At 45.7% G+C, this 22,813-nt stretch overlaps 1 protein-coding gene across 1 annotated transcript in view; it reads left to right on the top strand.

Moving 5' to 3' along the window:
• The window catches only part of MEGF9 (multiple EGF like domains 9), a 240,806-nt gene that overhangs the window by 157,178 nt on the left and 60,815 nt on the right, over window positions 1-22,813 (top strand). The window contains exon 4 of the mRNA XM_085609973.1: window positions 1,738-1,887. Within this exon, the coding sequence (XP_085466099.1) occupies window positions 1,738-1,887 (150 nt within the window). The remainder of the gene's footprint in view (window positions 1-1,737; window positions 1,888-22,813) is intronic.

Here is a 22,813-nt window from a genome sequence, read left to right as displayed (position 1 = left end):
ATACTATTTATCTGCCTTTGGCATAATTCATAAAAGGGGACTTGAATAATTTTGTATGTGCAGCGCAACAGCGCAAATAAACAATTAAATATCAATAGGGGATCCTGTGAGTTCCTTTGTCACTTAACATTACTTAGTTGTTTCTGCAGAATGATTAAGTTGGGGAGATGTGCTGTAGTATCTAAGCATTAAAAATTGCATACCCAGATCTATGCCCTTGTCTTCAATTCCGCAGGCACACTTGCCTCTCGGACAGTGATAGTGAGGCTACCAAGTTTTAAGCATCTTGAATAATCCTGACACTTTTTAATTCGATTTATTTGGTCAGTACCATTTATTGCCACTTCGATGACTCATTGTTACACGGACTTCCACAGCTACGATTTTGATGTTCTCTAAATTATTGTTGAACAAATACTTTGCACTAAATGTTTAGTACTGTATTAGTAAGTGCGCCACACAGATTAGAGAAAGGATGGGAGCGATTGGTGAAGTATTTGGGCGATCTGAGTGACAACTACTTTGAGGCCAAGATTAACATCTAGGGAGGTAACAGTCTTTGCTTGGCTATGAATAATAACATTTAACTGTCTCTTTTGTGCCTATTACACAAGGAAAAACGTGGACAGTGCATCACGGCTACTCCCTAAACTGTCAGAAGTCTCACTGACATGGGAGTTGCTATATTTTTCCACACTGTCTCGAGCTAAGCTGTAGAATGACTCAAAGATATTGGTCTGCGGTGGTCCAAATATTGTTATGCACGCTGAAATGACAATTGCACTTGGATTCAATGGTGTTCTTTGTGGATCTGATCGAAGACTTGGACTTGGCCAGAGTTTCCCCATCCTTACTGTACTTGAGCCTGGCCATCTCGAGACGTGGCAGCGAACATTGATAAAAAATAGAAACTCACATTGGGCAGAAGTGATTGCCTGGCACTGGGAGACGCCTGGTAAAATAGAAGAGCCGAGCCATACAAATACTAATATTTTTTTTTTATAGTTTATTGTCCTTTACGTCAGAGGTGGATGGGCGTCATTATACGTAGCTATCCCTGCAGTTCATTGTTCTACACACGTCGTGGATTAGTCTTGATAAGAAATGGACTATTGTTACGCACATGGCAGGAGGGGAGAGATGTTCTGGCTCGTATGGTGATCAGACCCCGAAAATAAAGTGGTGTTTTATTGAACTGTCTAGTTTTGAAGAAAGTGTCGATACATTTGTGTAACAGATTTATACCTTTAAAATCTCTCTCACTTCAAAAAAACTTTTGGAAACTGAGTTATCACCAATTCCCTCAGGACGTCCTATCTAAACAACCACATTACAAATATGCCAGCCACTGTCCCCAGTACAATTTTTTAAGGCAACGCCTGTATTGTGCAAACAAACGTTGGTATATTCCGGCTATAAGTTTGTTTTGTTAGGTAAATCGTCGTATTTCAACTTTTTGGGGAGAAACCATTGTTTGCTTTCCGGTTGATACCTAAATATGTAAACTTGTGTGTTAGAATGTTGAATATGCAATGATGCTCCGACAGTGCCCGTTTTAGAGATATTATATAACTAATATGTTTACTTTTATATAGAAAGATCTAAGTATTCAAATGTTTGTTGATTTTCACATTATAATCCATGTTTCTTTAAGCCACCGTTAAAGCACATACCCTTTCAGTTTAAAATTGTAGCTTTAATGTCTTTAACGATTTTCTTTTTTATTTCGTCTTGCAGGCAACTGCTCGGGCTGCCAAAACAACACGATCGGCGCCCACTGTGAAGAATGCGAAACAAGTTTCTACAGAAGTCAAAACGCTTCACTTACAGAACAATGTTTGCAATGTCCCTGCTCCAAAGAGCTATCAAATGGCAGCTGTCATCAAAGTAAGAGTTTCATGTGTTAGTATAATACTGCCTTTGACGCGCTGTTATGGTATTGAATCTACCAAACAGGCTTTAATGCATGCGGGTTACAAGCCAAGCAACCCTTTGACAGCCTCTTCTACCTAACCGTGATTATTGTCGTCACTTAGTGGTGGAAATGAAAATTGTTTCCTCGGTACTTCAAACAAGTCATGGCACTCGCGCGGTTAGTCTTTATTCCTGCGTTCGCACTTTGCATTCTCTCCAGTTCTGCGTTTTCTGCTAGATGGTGTTGAAAATAGATTGCTTTCTACTCTTGAGGTTTAGTGTTGCTTTCTACGTAGTTTAAGTAGATTTATTGTCTGATTAATAAAAATCATCACAAAATAGCACTTCACAATACATACAAAACAACATATTAAATGTACATATACATAAGTATATCCGTAAAACTTCATAAAAAATCAATAAAACACATTACCTTGGACAAAAACGTATAAATATTGAGTTTAAATCTCTGAATAAAAAAAAACATTCAGTACATTAAATTCAAATAACTGTGTAAGACTTTAAAGTGCCAAGTGCTTTAAAGCAAGTGACCTAGTATCTAATCCTATAAAAACCCCTTCAGGAGGGCATCAGCATACAAATCTCAGCTACAGAGGCAAGCATTTTTTTGGCTATTGTTAGAAGCTTTATAATCTGACAAATCCATGGAATAGAAACACCAGTTAAGCATAAAATGAGAGCCAGACTAACAGATCTCACCCTTGCTTTATGAAATAAGGGTTTTAATAATATACGGCGTAGATTAACACCTTCCGCGCTGTGCGAATTTTCACGCTGTGCGGCTGTTTTAATGAAGCATGAGCTCATCAATGTACTTCTGTCAGCGTGGTAACAAGATTTCAGGTGAAGGTGGTCAATGATCTTGCAGCTTACTTGGCACTGTTGAAAGTCAGAACAACCAGGAAGAAGCAGTTCAAACTGTTTTCTAAGCAGAACTCTTAATTCCATACCTCAATCCTTCCAAACCAAAGCTGGTCTTCCAGGGCGTTCTTTGCCTGATGACACTTAATATTTAGCAGATTTGATGTGTACTGCCTTTTAATGCAAAATGCCAATGCTTAATGATTGCTTTCTATTGATATTTTGACCCCAGTAGAGTAGGTTCTTCATACGTTAGATGTGAAAAGTGTTCTGGATATTATCTTGATAGAACGGAGGCCTAGTGGCATTCTAGATAGCTGTTAGTTTACTGTGTTCAAGGATGGCTAGGGCACCCAGTCACATGTTTATGTATTTTTTACAGGTTTTATTTCTCAATTAAGAATTTGTCTCTACTCAAAACCTCTCTTGCTTAAAAACACTCCTGGGTGCTCCGGACGTTGCTTGAGCTCTCTCTCTCTCTTCACCTTGCTAGAAGAAAGAAATCACCCTTCTCACTTCCAGGGAACAACTAAAACACACATCCTCCACCTTTACATTGACCAGTAACAACTCTTTAATTCAAGTAAACTGACCAATCTGTGTCACACTCTTTCTTAATCTCCCTAATAGTTGCTAACAGTTGCTTTCACGATGGCTTTGTAACCTTTATTCAGTATGTTCTTGTTTGTTGTAATGTACTCTTACCTTTCTTGACACCCTTTGTGATGCATGTGTCCTATATAAAACTGTTAAATAGATGCAGTGAAGTTTATTGGTGATAGACGGTGACCTGTATTGACGGTGTAGGTGTGCGCTGCACTATTTTTCTGGCACACATTTATAGTTTGGATATGAAGGGATCTACCCACAATCACATAATTGTTGGTCAAGTAATAAATAAATAACCCAGCATTTGTAAAGTGCAAACTAATCACCCCTAAGGGTCTCAAGACGCTGGGGGCAGTTGGGAAGATTAAGCGCGCTATTGCCCAGAGTCACATGGTGCTAGGCTAACCTGCGACAGGCGATCGAACCGTGAGCCTTGTGTTCCGTAGTCAGCCGCCCTTGCACCACACTTCTTGTAAGTAGAGACATGAGATTAGGACCCAGGTCTACCATATGTCAAGATGAGGGTTCTACTGGACTACATCTCTTTCCACTCCATGTTCAAATAAGTTCTAGACTGCATAAAACTGTTAGTTGGATCCGAAGGCAAATGGACCTATTCCAGGGCCAATCAGGGCACACTCTAAAAGAGGCAAAGCTACAAAGGCATCTCTGTCATATGATAGGTGGCTGGCTGATATTTGTAGAGCTGCTATGCAGGGATTTAGATGCTAGCACTGACCTCTGTCCTGAATCACTTTAGATGGATACCTCCAATTGCCTTCTTTTTTAGGTTGAGGCATTGCTCTGCAATCTATTACAATGTTATGAATTTGGGGGAACCTTTCTGGGGATAAAAGCTGTAACACTGGTTCTGTAACAAGGGCATGTTTGCCACAGATTTGTAAACACCTTGCCCATTCTACCCTAACTTGGAGGGTTGGCTGTGTTTTTATAGTACAAGGTTCCTAATTCTATTACTCCTGCAGTGGTTCTATGAACAGAATTGCATGCAGAGACCCCACACATCTCCCTTCCTTGGTAATATACAAACAGAAACTAATATTAGTAGGGCCACAGTTGTACTATAAATAATTAATTTCACATTACACAGTGACACAATCCTTCAGATAACGTGGCAGCACTTTTCTTTCATAACTCATTCTGATTCGATTTCTACTGTCATTTCTACCACTCAGACATCTCCCATCAGGTTTTCCCGTCATATTCTCATCCTTGTTTTTGTTTTGAACACTCACTGAACTACTTTCATCTCCACAACTTCTTCCATCTCTACCTATGCCCACCTCTTCCCTCATTCAATTTTATGAGCACAACTCTGTTCCTATTTCAAATCCTACCATCATCTGTCTTTATAGCATTATGAAATACCTTAATTACTTTTTGTGCTTTAGTACACGTTGACCATGTTGCAAATTCCACAAGTGCTTTAATTTTCACAACATCCACTTCTTTGACTTCTACATTTCTGACATTCTTTCTTCTGTCAAAATCTTCTTTCTTTTTTTGGCAACAACCTTTCCTCGAGAATTCTCCAATCTGCAGTAACATTGAATTGTATGCCTTTATCCCAGACCATCCAACCTGGACACAAACATGTGTTAAGCGCTCTTCCTTTAAACCGTTCAAATGCAGTGTTCCCAATTGTCATGTATGGCAACATACAATACGCAATTATCCTTTCCTGTAACTCCTATTCTCCAGTCTAAACTGTTCACCTTGTCGAACTGTATTCTCCCCTTAATGTATGTGTTAAATTACTCAATTGCGCCATTTGTTTCTGAATGATAAATGGCACACTTTTGTGGGTATTACTACATGACTTTAGATGGTCTTCCATTTTCCTTGGAACAAAAGTGACGGCAATTGTCTGACAAGACACTTTTTGGAAAACCCTCTTTTCTGAAAATAAATGATCTCTATGAACTTAATGATGCCAATAGATGAGATGTGTTTGACATTTTTGACCTCTACACACCTAGAGTAAAGATCCATCATTACTATTGTGTAAGGTGTGACATGCTCACCTTGCAAGGGACCTGCAATATCAATGGACACCTCTTCCAAAGGTTGACTTGTTAAATACCTACAAACCATGGGAACATGATGGGTTCTCAAAATGCTATTGCTGCAAGAGCATTCCACACATTCCCTGACTGTCCGCTCAATCTCCACATCCATTCCTGGCCACCAGAAACTGACACTCAAACTCTCCTAAGTCTGTGCAATTCCCAGATGGCCTACATGAGCCTGTCTTATTAAGCTGTCCCTCAACTTTTATGGAGAAACAAATCTGGTACCCCTCAGCAACAAGTCACGATCTCCTGGCACTTCATCCTTTCTCCATATCCTTAAACTTGCCATGTCTTGTAGCACGTTTTACTTCCATCAAAACCTTAGCGTTTCCTAGTTTCAGCTTCAGTCACAACACCAAGAGATGCCTCACACACTTCTTGTGTGACCTCACAAACCTCCTCTTCCACATCTTGCACCTCATTTCGTTTACCATCAGCTGACTCAACATTTATCAGTCTTGAAAGGCACTACGCACTAACAGTTTTTATCCCTTACCTGGCAGCTACTCAACTCTAAACTTGAGTTCCTGCAGCCACCTTCCTATCCTTGCTCGGATGCAATCGAGCCCTTTCTTCCTAAACACTTCCACAAATGGCTTATGATCTGACAGTACCACAAAGTCAGTTCCCCCAAATTAAGGTCTTAAACTTCCTAAATGCCCAGGAAATTGCCAGTGTTTCCTTTTCTATCACCGAATAGTTTTTTTATGGCAACATTCAACGTTTTTGATGATGAATTCATTTTTACTGTCCTTTTCTTCTCTGCGTTAACACAGCTCCCAAACCTTTGGAGCTGGCATCTGTAAGAATAATCGTCTCATCACGTGGAATAAAAGCTTGTAAACACGGTACCTCTGCAAACTTTTCTTTTATAGCTTTAAACTCCATTTCACATAGCTCACTCCACACAAAGTATTTGCCTTTTTCCAACAAACATCTCAAGTTCAATTTTATCTTCTAAATTTCTTATGTACCTACCATAATACTCCACTATCCTTAAAAAGGAACTCAACTCCTTCTTTGACTGTGGTGCCTTTAAATGTATTATTGGGTCAGATGATTCCTGCTTGGGATTCAAACCTACTACAGAAATCATGTGTCCTATATATATCCTACTTCAACCATGCCATCTCCATGTTGAGGTGTGCCTATAATAAGTCTTCGCCAGTGTTTCATTCAAAAGATGATCTTCCACACGCATGTAGGTTGAATCAGATAAGTTTATTGCTTTACACCTCATCCATCGCCAGCTAGCAAGCAACTAACTCTGGATGTTCTACACTTTACAGTTACGGAACCTTATAACACAGGTTTCCTAATTCTACTACTCTGTATGTGATTCTATTCATAGAACCACATGCAAGAGACACCACACTGGTTCAAAAAATCGGCAACTTGAAAGTCATACGGTGATCCATCTCCTCTTACCTATCCTCCACAGAAGAGGGATGTGCCACTGTTTAGATATCTTGTTTATCTGTTACCAATTCCTGACTCAATGTTTCGGTTATGTTTTTGTTGGAGTCTAGACTAACATGGATACATAAAGCAAATTCCACCCCAGCACTTTACCCAAGGTTTTTAAGACCCCCTTCCAGAAATATGTAATTTTGATACAATGTATGTGGGGTGGATACGGTCCCTGCATTTGGTTTTTGCATCAGAGTCACATCGGGGCTCTTTTTTTAAATTTTATTTTTTATAACAGATTTTTGACTTTTTTCATTAGTGTCATGGCACATAGCAAATAGAGGATAAGTACCTAGTGACACCAGATGTTAGAAGGACAGGATAATTAAACAAAGCATTGAAGGTAAGTGAACCAGGACTGGCGATTGCATCATATGAGATATGTAATCGACTGAGAAGTGAATATGAAAAAAAAGAAGACAATGCTATTGAAATAACACATAATCTGATCAGGCGAAGAACCAGTGGAGCAGTTGTGGGTGGCGAGGTAGGGGTAAGGGAGGACTGTAGTGCAGTAGAGTATGCAGCAAGGACTGGGTTTTTTCTGTAGAGAAAGGATTGTTTTGGGACATGTTTTCATTTTTTCTATTTTTTATTGAGTCTTCATACAAACTCATAGGAGTATCTGGACAGGCAACCATCTCAGATGCTCTCCAGTATCCAATCCAAGGCCAGCAGTCTCAAAACTGTACCCAGAGCCCTTACTTGACTTCAGCCATAGAAGTATAATCACAGGACCCTACTGGTACTCAGCAGTTCACCTATAGGACCCCTTATACACCGTCTGCGGAAGTGACGCTTTTCTGAAATTTTATTTTCGATCTCATACACATAGACCACTAAGCGCCATCAGCTAAGAGGCTCAAAGTGAGACAACCTCTTACAAATCTCTCTCCTTGCCAAAAGGATTAAAAAAAACATTGTTTCCTAGAGTCCTCGGCAGCCAGGCCCCACTCTACAGTGTCACCCTGTGTTCAAAAATAATATCCACTTTAGGCTTACCTCTATTGCCCGAGCAAAGATACTTGCAAAAGTTTTACCAATCAGGGGCCAAAAATGAGTCCCAGTTGGACAGGTAGCAAATATATGGAGATCGTCAGCATCCAGACTTCCACATCTTCTTCACCTCTGGTCTCTAATATCACTAATCCTCAAAAGTTTCTTGGGTGACCAATAAATCCTGTAGAGAGTGAAAAAGTGTTTTTTCTTGAGAGGGGATGATTTCACTGTAGAATAGATTAAGTTAAAAGATACTTGCCAACGAACCTGTTGTTCCTCTAGTGACAAGAAGTCTTCCCATATGCCGGTTTTGCGTTCTTTTTCGCTTCCTTGGTCAGGTGCAAATACCACTTAGCTACTTCCTTGTTCAAAGCCTTAGTGTCCTGCAACATCCACAATGTCAAGGATCTCAGTTTGTCAGTTTTTCGTCCTAAACCAATTAGCCAACTGATAATACTTGAATCTGGGCATGCCCATTCCTAAAAGCCTTGACCACTCATCCCAGGGCAGCAATTTATCCCCCAAGATTATCTGCCCCCAAATCATAATCTCTGCCTTCCGCAGAATGTCTGCTGAGAAGTCCTTTAAACATTCCGGAGTCGTGCAGAGTCCCAGATTCGTAATAAGTTATTGTAGTAGGGGATCGCTAGTAACACTCTCACATCGAACCATCGTCTGGCTGCTGACCTCAGACACTTCAATCTTACTTCCTTGAAGTATTTGGGGCCCGAATCTATCAAGGAACCCTTCATTCCTGCCCTGACCTAACATTCTGCCAGAAGGCAGAATCCCCATGCAAGACTCCTCCGGAGAAGAAAACAACATCCTCCTGTGTCTTAGTGGAAATGCCCAGCAATTCAGCTGAATACCAGGAGGTGTAAACCCACTTTTACCACTTTTTCTTTGATAACCTTATACCTTTTTAAGCCCAGACGAAGAATCATATTCTCTCCTGTATCTTACTTAGAATATTTCTCCTGAAAGTGAGTGAAATCTTGTCAAGTAAGAAGGTAAACTTGGGCAAGATCATCATCTTCACAAGATTAACCTGCCCATAAATCATAAGGGGTAAAGAATGCCACTTGACCAACAACTTGTCCACTTTTTTCCTCACCTTCTCCAAGTTAATCTCGACAAGACTGTCAAGGTCATGCGCTATGCTTTTTAGCAAATACCGGATTACTTCTTTGATCTTATCACCCTTCTAAACCATGCTCCACAACATTATCTCAGTCTTAGCTTCGTTAACTTAATATTCAGAAAAAGCAAACTCCTGTTTTATGTTATGTTATGTTATGTTATGTTAAAATGGCTTTTATAGAGCGCACGGCTACTCAAAAAGAGTGTCCCGGCGCTTTTATTTAAGGTAGGCTACAGTATGTTAACATAACACATTAAAAGAGAAAGTGAACACAGACAAAGAAAAACAACGAACGAGACAAGACCTACTGAGTAAACAACCAGGATTTGAGATCTTTTCTAAAAGCTAGTAAGCTGGTGGCTCCCCGAAGTGTAAGAGGCAGAGAGTTCCACAGCTGTGGCGCCAGTAGTCCAAAAGAGCGACCTCCCAAGCGCGCTCTCTTTACTCGCGGGACGGACGCCAAAAACAGGGATTCTGATCTCAGAGAACGAGCCGGTCGGTAGAAGGCAAGTCTCCATTGGAGGTACTTTGCTCCCGTCGCATGGAGGGCCTTATATGTCAGGGTCAAAGCCTTAAAGGCGATCCGCTTGCGGATTGGAAGCCAGTGCAGGGTCTGGAGCAAGCCCGCAGCACTGACGCGTCTGTTCAAGCCAAAAATCGCTCTCGCCGCAGCATTCTGCACAATTTGGAGCCGCTGTAGCAGGTACTCTGGCAGGCCCAGGTACAGAACGTTAGAATAATCTAGCCTGGAGCCTATCAGAGCCTGCACAGTCAGCCTCCTGTGCTCCTCTGATAAGAGGGGAAGAAACCTCCGTAGCATCCTAAGGAGGCCGAAGCAAGTGCCCGACACCCCCAGGATCTGAGACTTCATAGTCAACCCCTTGTCCATCTTGACCCCCAAGTTCTTAGCCATTTGGGATGAACAAGTTGGGGGGAACATATCGGTAGGCCACCAAGCCTGCCAGTCTGGCTCCGTGTCGCACCCAAAGAAAAGTACCTCGGACTTATCGGAATTGCACGTGAGGCTGTTCAGTTGAAACCATTGAAACACAGCCCCAAGGCAATCCCGGATACTCTCCCCATCAAAGTCTCCTCCTCTCTTACACGAGAAGAGGAGCTGGGTGTCGTCTGCATAGGATACGATCCGGGCCCCAAACGACTCCGCCAACGCCGCCAAAGGGGTCATGAAGATATTAAAGAGGGTCGGGCTCAAAATAGAGCCCTGAGGGACCCCGACTCCCAGAGGCGGCATCACGGCGGAATCAGGCGAGGCCCAGACCGTTTGCCGGCGGCCCGTTAGAAAGGAGGAAAACCAGCTGAACACCGTCCCCCGTAGTCCAATCTCATAGAGTCTTATGAGAAGACCATCATGGGGGACGGTGTCAAAAGCCGCCGACAAGTCCAGCATCACCAGCATGGCTTTGCCCCCAGTATCCAGAACCCCTTTAATGGTTTCTGAGACCTCGAGGAGCGCAGTCTCCGTACTGAGATTTGGGCGAAAACCCGACTGAGTGGCATGCAAAATCTCATTCGACTCTAGAAAGTTGGACAGCACCGTCTGCACGTGCTTTTCAACAACTTTCGTAAGAGCCGGCAGCAGAGAGATAGGCCGGTAGTTGACAGGGGCCTTTGGATCCAGACCAGGCTTTTTGAGCAGCGGGATGACCATTGCCTGCTTCCAAGCCTGCGGAACCACTCCCTGACTCAGCAATAGATTCAGTAGCGGGTTAGCCAATGGATTCACCACCTCGGCCAGTTTTGCCAGAATTTTAGCAGGGCATGGGTCCAAGGGCGAGCCCGATTTCAAATTGCCCAGAAGTGCTAAAGAGGCGGGCGCAGATAAAGGTGGAAATACGCCCAGCGTCAAACCTGGCGGAGCAGGGGGCGATCGATTAGTCTCAGAATTAATTCGCTCCACGGATACAACCGACGGAAAAGAATCCTGTATAAGTTGGATCTTGCTAGTAAAAAAACTAGCAAGATCAGAGGCCCAAGAATCAGAGGGTCTCTCCTCAAAGATGTTAGTCCGTGGAGAAATAAATTCTCTAACTATAGAGAAGATCTCCTTACAGGAGTTGGAGGCAGCCTCTATCCTCCCTGCCAAGTAGGCTTTCTTACCCAGGCGAATGTCCCGGTGATACTCCTTAACCACGCTCTTATAGGTCAACTTAGCATCCGAGTCATATTTTACCCGCCAGGCTCTTTCAGCTACCTTGCATTGCTGCCGCCTAGCCGACAGTGCTGCGGTAAACCAAGGGGCGGAAACTCGTTTCCCACACTGGCGATGTTATTGCCAGGGGAACAAGACAAAGCACGGGAGGGACGCCATCCGCAACCGGGGCAGATGGACTTACCACGGTGATGCCCAGGAAAGACAGTACAGCAGCTACTGGAAGCAGTGAGGAGAGCGCGAAGCTCCCCAGCAGTATAACGCAGCACGAGTGGACCAGTATGACACATGCTGGGTGGCCGAGCCTGTCCCGCCGCCCCGAGCGCCTCCGGGACGCTGACGGGCGCAGACGGGCAGGACTCTGGCTTGACTCGGGCGTCGCGAGGGCGCGACCGCTGCGCGTCACCGCTGCGCGCCAAAGCGAGCTTTAAATAGGCAGTATGGCGGTGCGGCGGCGCTGGAGCGCTAACCCCCGAACCCAGGAAGGGTCAATAGACCTATCCAAGATGGCGGCGGCGCGTCACGTGACCCCGGACCCGCAAAATGCGGTGCAGGTAAGATTTTATAGTGCGTGAAAGGGCCAAGGGGGGGGGCGCAGCTGTCATAAAAGCAGGGATACAAAAATAAAGCCAAATCAGATAAGAAAACGGGAAGTTTAAAAATTGCATGTGCAAGCCACGACAAAGCGCTGTACGCGTGACCCTAGCGCAGCGTGGTAGTCACCTTTTCAAGGCTGACCCACGTTCCAACTCACCTTAAATAGGCAGTATGGCGGTGCGGCGGCGCTGGAGCGCTAACCCCCGAACCCAGGAAGGGTCAATAGACCTATCCAAGATGGCGGTGGCGCGTCACGTGACCCCGTGAGCCCGGACCCGCAAAATGCGGTGCAGGTAAGATTTTATAGTGCGTGAAAGGGCCAAGGGGGGGGCGCAGTTGTCATAAAAGCAGGGATACAAAAATAAAGCCAAATCAGATAAGAAAACGGGAAGTTTAAAAATTGCATGTGCAAGCCACGACAAAGCGCTGTACGCGTGACCCTAGCGCAGCGTGGTAGTCACCTTTTCAAGGCTGACCCACGTTCCAACTCACCTTAAATAGGCAGTATGGCGGTGCGGCGGCGCTGGAGCGCTAACCCCCGAACCCAGGAAGGGTCAATAGACCTATCCAAGATGGCGGCGGTCGCGTCACGTGAGCCCGGACCCGCAAAATGCGGTGCAGGTAAGATTTTATAGTGCGTGAAAGGGCCAAGGGGGGGGCGCAGCTGTCATAAAAGCAGGGATACAAAAATAAAGCCAAATCAGATAAGAAAACGGGAAGTTTAAAAATTGCATGTGCAAGCCACGACAAAGCGCTGTACGCGTGACCCTAGCGCAGCGTGGTAGTCACCTTTTCAAGGCTGACCCACGTTCCAACTCACCTTAAATAGGCAGTATGGCGGTGCGGCGGCGCTGGAGCGCTAACCCCCGAACCCAGGAAGGGTCAATAGACCTATCCAAGATGGCGGCGGCGCGTCACGTGACCCCGTGAGCCCGGACCCGCAAAATGCGGTGCAGGTAAGATTTTATAGTGCGTGAAAGGGCCAAGGGGGGGGGCGCAGCTGTCATAAAAGCAGGGATACAAAAATAAAGCCAAATCAGATAAGAAAACGGGAAGTTTAAAAATTGCATGTGCAAGCCACGACAAAGCGCTGTACGCGTGACCCTAGCGCAGCGTGGTAGTCACCTTTTCAAGGCTGACCCACGTTCCAACTCACCTTAAATAGGCAGTATGGCGGTGTGGCGGCGCTGGAGCGCTAACCCCCGAACCCAGGAAGGGTCAATAGACCTATCCAAGATGGCGGCGGCGCGTCACGTGACCCCGTGAGCCCGGACCCGCAAAATGCGGTGCAGGTAAGATTTTATAGTGCGTGAAAGGGCCAAGGGGGGGGGGCGCAGCTGTCATAAAAGCAGGGATACAAAAATAAAGCCAAATCAGATAAGAAAACGGGAAGTTTAAAAATTGCATGTGCAAGCCACGACAAAGCGCTGTACGCGTCTGGTAATGACTGTCAGATGTCCAAGGTGTACAACATCCAATCACCTGTGTACAACACTACCTTCCTAGTCACTTCCCTGTAATAAAAGGAACTATTTCTGTGTTTAACCTTAAACTTTGCACAAATGGTTCTATATACAACGCAAAAATAAGTGGGGATAGAGGACATCCCTGCCTGTTACCTCTTGTGGTATTAAATGAAGCAGAGAGGTAACCATTAACCAGAACCCTCGCCGTAGGAGAAGAATAGATTTTCCATATCGCCTCACTTATGACATCTCCGACTTCTAGAAGCCGAAGTACCAGATTTAAATACTCTGAGTTAACTTGGTCAAAACCTTTTGGCCGCTTTAAAAGTAAGAATGGCTAAAGGTAAAGATTGTTCTGTGGCAATATCAATCGTTCCAATTCAGCTATGCGCTAATTCCTTCAATTGTCTCTCTGACTAGAAACCTTTTTGTTTTTGATGAATAACCCAGCCAATTACTTTGCTCAAACATTTAGCCAAGATAGTTGCATAAACGTGGTCACAGTTTAAAATATGACTGACACTCTCTTGGGTTCTTGCCCGGTTTTAGAATCGGAGAAACAGTTGCCTTGTTCCATGACGAGGGAATGGGAGAGCCCTCCAACATGATTGAATTAAACAGCATTGCCCAGAACAGGACTATCTTGTCTGTTCCACAGATATAAACCTCATTCGGGATCCGAAACATCTAATATCTCAGACCCACTAATCTCTCGATTCAAGAATTCCTGGGATTCTAGTGGAATGGAAGGCAACCCCCTTGTCTCCAGCCATCAATTAACATAATCTAAATTGAACTTGTTGGGTTCAGAGTGTAGCCTTTGGACAAAACTCACAAAAGCTTCTTCAATCCCTTCCTCAACCTCTACCAAAACTTTTGATCCTTCCTTTTGTATCCCTGTGATAATGTTTCTGCCTCTATCTTTTTTTGGTCATCCATGTAAGCAGCGTCCTGCAGCACTCCATATTAAAAATGTTTTGCTCTACTGGCCTCCCACCACTCCCACTCCGCACACTCCAGCCTTGCCTTAAACTCTGCCTGGTGCTGGAATAGCTCTAGTTCTATTTGTTTCCTATTACTTACATCCAAACCTGCAAATTTGAACTTCCCTTCCAACCTGAGTAGTTCTTCCTCCAGTTCCCACAACTTGATTCTCTCTTCTCTATTCCTGGACACCACCATACTTTTTAGTATTCTCCTGAGGTAAGCTTTGTATGCATACCAAAATACCTCTAATCTTTCTGTCCACTTGTTGAAACCAAAAAACTCCTCTGTTCTTGCCAAAAGCTCCAAAATAGTCTGTATGAAACAAAACATTCCTCTCAAGTGTCCAGCCTTCTCTTTACCTACCAAAGCAGCATGCATAATTATGGCAGCGTGATCATAGAGATGGATGGGAAGGTGTTTCAATTTTGGTCATTTACCTGTACTAGCCCTTTCTACCAAGAAGAAATCTAGCCTTGAGTGATGGCCATACTTAGCCAAAAAGGTATAATCCCTATGATTTCCCTCCCTTTTTCTCCATGCATCACAGAGATTCAGATCTTCTATCATGGAGAGGAGCAGGGCACGTTCTCTGGGGAAGTGTATCTGATAACGCACACATGACCTATCCAATACATTGTCCAAAACAATATTAAAATATCCCCCTAAAAATAATGGGAGTGAAAATCCAGAAGAGCAGAGAACAGCTGCTGCAGGGGCAACACTCCTCTATATTGGGGTCCAGAGTAGCTAACTAATGTAAACCACTCCTTCTCTAACCTAATCTCAACGATACCCCATCGTCCTCCTTCATCCACTCTACTTTCCAACACCTCCGTCACCACATTGGCCCTTATAACAATTGCCACCCCCTTTGTACAATGCGGTTGGTTTGTTGCCACCACCTGACTGACCCAATTCTGCTTCAACAACCGTTCCTTACACTCTGATCTCTATAAGTCGGTGTCTTGCAAAAGCATAACCGTAGCCCCACAATCTTTTAAATAACTTAAGATCTGACATTGCTTCCTCCTAATCCTAAAGCCATTCACATTCCAACACAGTATCTGTAGTGATGGTCCCTGGCATCTCCCTTATCCTTCACCTACGCCCATCCTAACCAGTCAAACTGGAAATACAATTTTAACATTCTACACCCATTGTGACTTTTAAAAAGAGGACTCCAATTTTTTGATTGACCCCCTGCCATGCTCCCTACCTGTGCAATACCCCACAACCCACCCTTGAGAACCCTCCCTTCTAAAGGCTTAGGCATACAGAATGTCTATTTGAGCTCCACTTCCACCGACAGATACATCCTATCACACCTATACATCCAGTCCCTTCCTTGCCTGAATTCACGTTTTGCAGAAACTCATCTACATCCTCAGTTACTAAAGTTGTATATTTTGTTATCACTCGTATCTCTCAACAGCACGAGGAACCTGAGCTGAACACTGACAACAATTTTCTTAAGATTCTCCGTTCGCTTGCCCAGTTCCCACTGCCTGTCTAAAGTAGAATGGGAGAGATCTGACCTAATGGAGAATGAAGTATCCTGTACCATAAGGATTTTCTCCCTTATTGCAGACGCTAAAATGCTCTTTAACTGTGTAGGAAAGAAATTAACCAGTATGTACGTGGTTTCTGCCTCCCAGAGCTCAGCTTAAAGGGGTCTCTGTGTATCCTCTGTCTTTTAGACTCCAGATCAACTGCTTCAGTGCCTTCCTAAGTAGCTTCACCACAAAGGATTTCAGGTGATTTCCCTTCTAGCCCTTCGGGAACATTCAAGATTCTGATGTTATTTCTCATAGCATTGTTCTCCAACCTTTCCAATTTCTCTTCCAAGACTTTCCCCCTCTGTTTCAAACCTTGCATTCACCTCACTTTCCAAATTAAGACCCTGTACCGTCTTCTCTAATACTTCTGAATGCTTTGTTAACCCATCGACATTCTCTTTCAACTAAAAGCAAGCAACCTGAATGTCCTTCTGGTTGGCTTCTGATACTGTAAACCGCTCCTTCATCTCTCCCGTTAATACAGCAATCGTCTCCGGTAGTGTCTGCTGTCCTCCCACTCTCTCCCCAATGATGACTCTTGGGCACACTTTTTCTGATTTCTCAAACCCTGGCAGGCCCTCTCCTCATCGCTCTTCACTGCACTAGCACAATCACTAGGACTCCATGGCTTACCACCCTGCTCAGCTACACCAACTTGCATAAGGGGGCTAAAATGGTTTGTTATAGGGATCCCTGTCAAACCAACATCAACGGCCCGTCCCAAATTGGACCCTTCAAATCCCTCCATCCTTTATCCTCTGTTGCTCCCTCATCTTATTTCTATCCTCTGGGAGGGACCCCTCTTCAGTTGGCAAAGAACAGTGGTATTAGAAATGCCCCTGGATTTAAATCCGAAATATGACCTAAGGGACCGTGTTACTTTCTCACTTAACTTGCTTTACTGGCTTTAGGGATCTCCCTGCTCTTGTCAGCTCCACTTTTAAGCCTGTTACTAGATGAGCCTTGGCAACTGGACTCTGGGAATGCTGACCTGACCCCTCAAGGCCTTATCTCCCTGTCCGGTGGTTTTACTTTGGGCTTTTAAGTGTGGGTTACCTGCCACAAAAATGGCTGACTTCAAGGCATACCTCCTTCCCACCTGCTCGCCTCTCTCCTTTAAAACCTCAGCAGCTGATAGCCAATCAGCTTCCCCCTGCAGGGACCCAAAGATCCTTTTACTTCCTGTGCCTCTAGTGTAAGATGTTTGGAAATACCAACTTCCAGAAACAGTCCCATATTTTGCATACTGTTGCTCTCGTCTGTAATCAGGGTAGTCCACGTATCCTCAATAGCCCAGATATTAAGGGAATGACCACTCAACAAGCAGGCACCCTTTTTCCTCCTTCTGCCACCCTGGTTCTAAAACAAACATCACAGCCTTCCTTTTTTCCTGTCCTGGAGAACCTCGCGCTACTGCTGACTCTGCTGCTCCAGCACCACAGCGACGCCTTCAGCTGCCCAGGCCCAGCACTGCAAAGGCGTCGCTGCTGACGGGGGCAGAAACAATCCTTGCTCATTCGCCTGAAAGGATATCCAACTGAGGACATCTCTAACCCCCACACTTCAACTTTCCCTGCTGCTTGACCTGCCTGAGGATTCCCAAGTGGAAACTCTGGTAGGAATCGTACACAGACTGCGGTGGTGGGAGCTCACATGCAGTCACTCGCGACTGACTACCATGTTCTCCAAAGGTCTGCCCCCAGTTTGCTATATTATATTGCTATGGAAAATAAATTGTAAATTCTACAAATGTTAATTTGATGGAAACAATTACATAATTAATTTTGGTAAAACAATATCTAATACAGACTTCTCTCTACAGATTCCTTACCTTAAGCATTATTCAGACTGGATTCAGAAGTTTTTTTTGAGCAGTACCCCTGTACACCGGTAGGTAGCGTCTTTCGGCTCCACATGGCGTTGCCCACATCAGAAGTGACGTATGCGGTGCCTATATAGGCACCACCAGAGCACGCTGACATCAGTTCTTTTCTTTCCACGCCAGTCAGAGCAGATATGGAGTGAGCTAACCCCACTCATTTTTGACTGACTTTTTTCGACTTTTTGTCGAAGTCTTTTTGAGATCTTGTTGTGTGGCAAGATGGCATCTAGGAAGGCTGGTTTCAAGCCCTGCCGCGCCTGTCACTGACAAATGTATGCGTCGGATCCGTACCTTGTTTGCCTCTTGTACCTAGAGTGCGACTATGATGCGAAGACCTGCGTCAACTGCTGCGCCATGCACCCCAAGGCCTTGAGGTAGTGCTTCCTCAGGCTCCTTGCTGCCCAACTTATGACGCCGCGACGGTCTTAATCCCGGTCAAGAGGAAGGTCCCAGGATCATTCGTGGAGCCCAGAATACTTGTCGCATTCGGAATCGTCTTCAGGTAAGTTACAAAAGTGAAAGAAAAGTAAGAAGATGAAGAGGTCTTTGACTTCCCCCCCATCTATAGAAGTAATACAACGAGACAAGGGAGCTTTTTCAGGACTGGCTCTGCGGTTGAGCCTGCGCTGGGCCGGCTCCACACTTCTCAGAGTTTCTGGCTGCCAGAGCAACCCCTCCCAACTTTGGGAGTTCTATGAGGCCATGCACCTCCTTTGGGAGGCCTGTTTCCACTGGGACGCCTTTGGGCCCCATGGGTTTGGGATGGGCCCCCACTGGTTCTTTCCAGTTGGGCCCTTGGATCCATGGATGGATCTGTACCGGCGCTAGTCATGTCACCTTGACTTTGCCTGGTGCCGATGTCGTATCCCCATTTTCATCTCTGACTCAAAACCAAAGGGGCGTCGTCCGACCGGAGCCATGCCTTCCAGGCAAGAGTCTGAGCCCTATTCCTATGGGCTATAAGGATTGGGAGGGGTCGCTGGACCTGCAGAATGTCCAGCCCCTACACGTTAACATGGACTGGTGTGAGGAATCGACATACAACAGCAGGCTGGACACCTCTCCAGATACTGGTATGCTCTCTCCTACTGTGGCTACGGAGGAGGGAAGCCTCTTTTACTATGGTGGTGAGAAAGGCAGCCGACACTTTGGACCTTAGCCTACCCTCAGTTGCAGTCAAGACTAACGTCTTGACAGAGGTGCTCCAGTTGGGAGTGACCCCCCTCAGAACCTCTTCTCCCATTTAATGAAGCCCTCTCGGACATCCTACTTAGGACTTGGCCCAAACCGTGCACAGGAGCTGGGCCAAGCTTCGCCTCCTGTGTATATCCTGGCACATTACCTACCACTCTACCAGATCAGGAATCCAAGAGGCTGGGTAACTTAGCAAAGAAAAGGTTTTCTTCCACTAGCCTGGCATTGCAGTCCGTGAAAACCATGTGCCTTTTGAGCCGTTAGTCCTATGTACTGTGGGATTCGGTTGCGTAGGTGCCACCCATGGTCCCAGAGGAGGACCAGGCCATACTTTTCCAAGCCAAGGCTGATGGGAGAGACGCAGCTGGCCATGACCATTCAGCTTGGCAGAGTGTTTCTTAGTCAGTGGCCTATCTGCACCACACCTGGCTGAGGACAGGTGGCTTTTCTGGTGATGTCCAGGGGTCGCTTATGAACATGCCCTTTGATGGTTCCTGTCTTTTCAGAAACCAGGGAGACTCTGCGCTGGAGTGCTTCAAGTATAGCAGAGCTACAGCCAGGTCTTCGTCCTTTCTATGGCCCTTCGCCAACACCAGTTCTACTTCCGATCCTTTTGTAGCCACAGAAGGAGCGTCCAGCTGGGTCTTTACCCGCCAAGCCACCACAGCGCGCACATTTCTCAGCCTCTGCGTGGCAGAGGATACTGTACCCACAGATCCAGTGAGTAAGGCAGACAGAGGTCAGGCCAGTACACCATGCCCCCGGCAGCTGCAGCCTCTGCGCCCCTTTAGTTTGCCCTCCTACCATATTAGGCACCCCATGGAAGGCAGGATATGCCATCACCTGCCCCACTGGAGGTCAATAACATCAGACCGTAGGGTTCTTCATATTGCCCGAAGGGGCTAATCTCTACCCTTTGTGACTTGTTCTCCACCCATACCACCTACATGCGACAGACTGACAGAGGACTATCCCTCCTTGTTCCTCCAGGAAGTAGCTGCTATCTTGCGAAGGGAACAATAGAGAGGGCGCTGATGCCAGAAATAGGTTGTGGTTGCTATTCCTGCTATTTTATGGTGCCAAAAAAGGACAGAGGTCTTCGTCCTATCCTAGACCTGCGTCTTCTCAGTTTCTTCCTGAAAAAGGAGAAATTGAAAATGCTCGCTCAAGTCCTGTCTGCCCTGGACCCGAGAGACTGGATGGTAGCATTGGACTTGCAGGATGATTACTTCCACATTCCCATCCTGCCTTCCCACAGGTGTTACCTGCAGTTCATGGTAAGCCACGAGCACACACTCAGTTCGCCATGCTCCCTTTTGGCCTTGCCAGTGCCCTTTGGTTGTTCCCGAAGATGATGGCGGTGGTTGCAGCTCATCTGCGGAGATCAAGGGTGCTAGTCTTCCCCCATCTTGACAACTGGCTGTTGAAGGCAGGCTTGCCCCAGGCTGTCGTCTCCCACCTCCAGACTATGGCAAACCTCCTGCACTCGCTGGGGCTCACTATCAATGTGCCGTAGTCACACCTTACTCCCTCTCAGACACTGTCTTTCATCTGTGCAGTTCTAGGACACTGTGCAGTTTCGGACCTATCCTCCTAAACGGCGAGTCTGGGATATTCAGGCTAAGATACCGATGTTTCAACTTCTATCCTGGATTTCGGTGAGACTGACTGAGAGGCTGCTGCGCCTCATGGCCCCCTGCAACCAGATTGTGACACACAGCAGCTGGCATGTGCGGGCGCTGAATGTGGAACCTGAAGTTCCAGTGGGCATAGCATCAGGAGAATCACTCAGACATGGTCCAGATCACGGAGGGAACAGCAAAAAATCTGCACTGGTGGTTAAAGAACCACAATTGGGTCAGAAGCAGACCTCTCTCCCCAAACCAGATATGACAGTGGTGACAGATATGCCACTCCTGGGATAGGTCAGCCATCTGGGATAGGCGGAGATCAGAGGCCTCTGGCAAAATCAGGACTCGACATCAACCGACTTAAGCTCCGGATGATCCGTCTGGTAATAAAAGCCTCTCTGCCCTCCATCATGGGAAGGCTAGTGCAGGTGTTCACGGACAACACCGCCACAGGGCAGGGTGGAGTTGTGGACCCGTTGTCAAGAGGCGCTGCATCTCTGGACATGGGTAGAACATCAGGACATTTTTCTGGTGGTTCAGTACCTGATGGGCTCTCAGAGCGATTGACAAAGTCAGCTGAAGATGCCAAATTGATCACGAGTGGCGTTTCCATCCGGTGGTGGTGCAAGGTCCCTTTCAGCAGCAGGGAAAGCCTTGGTTAGATCTGTTCGTCACTAATGAGAAAGCACAATGTCAGCGGGTTTGCGCACTGGAGTTTCCAAGGCATCTCTCACTCAGACGCTTTCTGTCTTGAGTGGAGCTCAGGCCTCTTGTACCCCTTTCCACCTATACCACTCCTGCCCAGAGTTCCTAAAGAAGATCAGGAACGACTGTCCCCAAGTAATTCTTGTGGCTCCAGACTGAGCTGGGAGAGTTTGGTATCCTGAGTTGTTGAGAATGGCCATTGGTCCTCCAATCAGGATGCCCCTTCAGGGGGATCTTCTGTGCGGCAGCAGGGGAGGGTTCTCCACCAAAATCTATCAACCCTCCACCTTTATCCGTGGAGATTGAGCAATGATAGTTGACACCTTTCGAGCTTCCTCCCGAAGTCTGCAATATAATGTTGGCAGCGAGGCGTCCCTCTACCAAGACTTTAAACTCCTGCAGTTGGGGCAAGTTTGTGGCATGGTATGCAGGGAAACAGGTTGACCCTCTTTTGGCTCCCCTCTCTCAGGTCCTTCTCTATATCCTTTCTCTTGCCCAAAAGGGCTCTGCTTTGGGCACCATAAAGGGCTATCTTTCTGCCATCTCAGTCTTTCAACGGTTGCCAGATTAGCCATCCTTGTTCAAATCCCCTTTGGCAAATAGGCTTTTCAAAGGTTAATACTGTAGGTTTCCACCTTCGCCCTTACATTGTCATTCTACCTTGACTACACAAAATTTACGGGTGGGCAACCAACTCTTTGTAGAAAGTATGTCGGAACAAAGAAGGGAGAGGCCATGCAGAAACGGACCATCTCCTGGTAGATCCTGCTCTGCATGAAGATCTGCTATGAATTGGTGATGAAGCAAACCACTGAAGGTTTGCGTGCTCATTCCACTAGAGCCAAGGCTGCGACCACTGCGCTAGCACATGGAGTTCAGGTCCTGGATATCTGCCTGGCAGCAACATAGGCTTCTCTACACACATTTATGTAGCATTACTGCCTGGACAGTCCGGTCCATCACGACGGGCACTTCGCTCGTTCGGTCTTGCAGGACTTTCTAGTGTGAAACCGTTTCACAGACCCACCTCCGGGGAGGTATTGCTTGGGTATCTATTCTAAGGTAAGGAATCTGCAGCTAGCAGTCTCTATCGGGCTGAACATTAATTTCAAACATGTCTCTCTGCACAATCTTCCAATTTTTAAGATGTCACTGAGAAGGTTGTTGCATTAATTTTTTTATTTCTTCGAGTTCAGATACTCTGAGGTCTGTTTCGGTGAGCCTAGCAACCACATTTCTCAAGTTTTGCTGCAGTAAAGAAACCTTCCACCCTCCCCCACTTCACTAATTGTTGTCTCTAAAACTTCTTTAGATGAGAGGATCACATGCCTGTTTTCACCAGTCATCTGTGAAATTCTGAGTTTGATTCCTGTTGCATGGACACAGCTTTGGCTGAGTGGTTTTGCAGATTGATTGGTGGTGATTTATGAAGTAAATTTGTGTAGTGTGCCTTGGTTCCCAACCTGGCCATGTTTTTCTTTGGCCATGGTGTGTAGTCAAAAGTTAATTCAGTTTTG

Source organism: Triturus cristatus, chromosome 1_2 (genome assembly GCF_964204655.1).
Source record: "Triturus cristatus chromosome 1_2, aTriCri1.1, whole genome shotgun sequence".
Taxonomy (NCBI): Eukaryota; Metazoa; Chordata; class Amphibia; order Caudata; family Salamandridae; genus Triturus; species Triturus cristatus.
Note: the sequence above shows the minus strand (reverse complement) of the source record. Positions and strands in the feature narration are given on the sequence as shown.